This window comes from Notothenia coriiceps, unplaced genomic scaffold (genome assembly GCF_000735185.1).
Source record: "Notothenia coriiceps isolate Sejong01 unplaced genomic scaffold, NC01 NC01_scaffold00003446, whole genome shotgun sequence".
NCBI lineage: Eukaryota > Metazoa > Chordata > Actinopteri > Perciformes > Nototheniidae > Notothenia > Notothenia coriiceps.
In genome coordinates, this window is record NW_011336147.1 from 678 (window position 1) to 3,718 (window position 3,041).

At 38.6% G+C, this 3,041-nt stretch overlaps 1 protein-coding gene across 1 annotated transcript; it reads left to right on the forward strand.

The window, feature by feature from the left end:
* The first annotated feature begins 359 nt into the window (after nt 1–359).
* Nucleotides 360–2,788, forward strand: LOC104941505 (protein spalten-like). The gene is made up of 4 exons (XM_010766609.1): nt 360–443; nt 1,177–1,238; nt 1,535–1,922; nt 2,025–2,788. Exons 2-4 carry the CDS (start codon nt 1,177–1,179, stop codon nt 2,265–2,267), a joined length of 693 nt encoding a protein of 230 aa, XP_010764911.1. The 5' UTR covers nt 360–443; the 3' UTR covers nt 2,268–2,788.
* Nucleotides 2,789–3,041: the final 253 nt, after the last annotated feature.

A 3,041-nucleotide genomic window follows, 5' to 3' on the forward strand; every position in this document is an offset into this window, starting at 1 on the left:
GCTTTTATCCAAAGTGACTTACATACTCAATACTGTGGGCAATCCCCACAGGAGCAATTTGGGGTGAAGTGTCTTGTCCAGGGACACAACGACATGCTGACTGCAGTGATTATGAACCTGTGACCCCTTGATCCGAACACCAACGCTCTATCCACTGCGCCACACGCCTCCGTTTAACCACTAAGTGTATATTTTTGTCCAATCTAAAATAACAGACGTAACCACACACACATTGGGCAATGGATGCAAACATTTGTTTATCTTTTGGGATGGTCTGAAATCAAATCCACTGCAGTACCCTCCAGTCCACTGGGGGCGGTAGAGGGGTCTGTAGTGACGTTGTTTACCCTTTAAAACGTTTGGATCTTGCAGGAACTTGCAGGATGACAAAGTTGACAAGCTTTTTGACGGAATGCACACAAATATCTTAAGCCTTTAAAAAGGTATGAAAGTAAAAAGTTCCTCTTACTTATTATTTTCTGTGGGAAGATATCGTCATACATGTACATGCCACATTGTGTCATTTATCCAGCGAACCGTGTTAATGCTGAGCGCCAAATTTGAAATGAGAGCTCAGCTAACCATGTTTGTTATAGCTAGCAAACTTCTACAAGTTAATGTCAGCTTGAGTACATTTAATGTCGCTGCTAAAGTAAGCACAGATATATGTATACTCTCTGTTTGTCATTGCTGGGTGTCGACATATAGCTAGCTTGACTTTACCTCGGATAACTTGGCGTTTTTCCAACTGACTGACCACAATTTAAGGTTATTTTCTATGTTATTTTCTATTTAACGTTGACGTTAGAATTGAACGGTTCAAGATTCAAAGGCTTGCCATAAGCACAGTAGCTCCAGTGTTGTAATGGCAATGAAAGTCCCAGTCTCCTCCAACAATGCTACATAAATATATATAAGAAGTAAAATACATTTAAAAAAACAACACAATTGGTGCAAGAAATAACACAATAGAAATACAATAATGCAAGAAAATATTGCAAGACTAATGTACAAGTAGTGCAGGACAAATGGGATTTATACATGTAAAACATAAGATTGAGCTAAACTTAGAATGCAGAATTAAATTCTGCTTATTGTAATAATAAATAATAAATACATTTGTGAGATGGTTCAGCTTTGATGTAACGCTAACTTATTAAAACCATTTTTCAACAGATGATGCGAAGACCTCAGACAACAACTGCCAAAGTTGTTGAGAACAACACGGACTCCGACTTGTAAGTCATTTTTCAATCATTCATTTATCTTTCAATAATTTCACAATGCGTTTCTGCAAAAACGGCATATTGATGTTCATTGTCACAGGTTTCCGTTGGGGTTTACCTTTGCTGTTTTTTTTTTGTTGAGATGATGATGTTAACTGATAGTCATACCAGCATTGTAAAGAAAAATAGAAAATGTAATCCATTAGAGACACTAGCCTGTATTTATAACGTTGGAGATGAACAGGCAAACCCTGGGAAAATATTGAATGATTTTCCACTTGTTCCACATTTCTCTTTTTGTACTTCAGGTCCACCATACTGATAAGTGATGAGGATAGTGATGAATGGACACCAGCAGAGCCAAAACTTAAAGCTCCCACTACTACGGCGCGAGCTCCTGCAGTACCCGGGGAGAAGAAAGCAGCTCCCAAGAGAACTGCTAAACCAAAGGAGCCAAAAGCACCCAAACCTCCTAAACCTCCTAAAGAGCCTAAAGTTCCTAAGCCAAGAGCACCACGTAAAACTGCAGCAGAGCGAAAAACACAGGCCTCGAAAGTTGTGAAGGGTTCCAGGACATCTGTGTTGGCTGGAACAAAAAGGAAACATATTGATGAAGGCACAAATGATGACAAGGCTGCAGAAAAGAAAGAAGAAAAACACACAGACTGTGGGCCAAGTACCAAAATGAAGAAAGAGGTAAGATACCCATTATAGAATTATTATGAGTTTTTATTCTCTTTGCAACACCTACATACTGCAAAGCTCTCTTTCATGACTTGTGCTACTTGTTTCTTGCAGAGGGTATCATTCATCGTGTCAGAAGCGAATCAAGAGGACATGTGGGCAGGCGAGGGGTCATCACTCGCTGGACTTATAGCAAAGAAAGAGGAAGTGGAGGATTTCACATTTGATGAGCCTTGTCTAAAGAAACAGAAGACCGGTGGTGCCTCCCTGGGACAACCAAGTGCTTTACCATCGTCCACAGCAAACACTCTGAGGAATGAACTCAATATGAACTGGGACTTCATAGAGGTAATGTAGGGTTTGTCTTTGTATTTTTATTTGTTAGAAAGTGTTTTATATTTTGGTCAGATGGTGGAAGCAGTGACTGGCTAACAAAACACCAGTGCTCATCCATATTTCTACCTGTGTTCGCAAAACTTAACAAACTCAGTTAAAAAGACACACTAATCAACAGGGTTCTTACGGTCATTAAAAACCTGGAAAAGTCATGGAAATTCAAAATGCTAATTCCAGGCCCTGGAAAAGTTATGGAAAACAATATTTTTCCCAAAGTTTTGGAAAAGTCATGGAAATGTAACTTAAGTTGAATCAAATATCATTTATATTTTATCTAATCGCCGAAATAGTAATACTATAATAATACTGTATTGTATAGAAATGAAATGGCATTTAACTGTCGAGGTGTTTTGCTGGTGAGAGATTTTAGTTGCTTTAGTGTGTAGAAGCTAGTAAGCCAACTATTTGATTTGTTTTAGATAGACAGAACATGTTTCATATGCAGACCTTATTTTCCTGTTCCATGTTAAAATAAACCATTTTCAGTTGTACCGCTGAGAAAGAGTAATTTTTTTGGTCATGGAAAATTAGGTAAAGGTCATGGAGAAGTCATGGAAAAGTCATTGAAAATTATTGGTGAAGAAGTGTATGAACCCTGAATCAATCAATCTACAACTTTATTAATCCCGCAAGGGGCAATTGGCTATGAGCAGCTTATGTCATGTACACAGGCAGGAACATACAGGAAGAAAACACACAGATACACCCGGGAGCACAGATGTGGATCATTCCAAT

Coding starts and splice junctions, on each gene's coding strand:
- LOC104941505 (XM_010766609.1), top strand. CDS start 1,177: ATGATGCGAAGACCTCAGACAACAACTGCCAAAGTTGTTGAGAACAAC. Junction 1,239..1,534: donor AACAACACGGACTCCGACTT/GTAAGTCATTTT, acceptor TTTGTACTTCAG/GTCCACCATACTGATAAGTG. Junction 1,923..2,024: donor GTACCAAAATGAAGAAAGAG/GTAAGATACCCA, acceptor TGTTTCTTGCAG/AGGGTATCATTCATCGTGTC.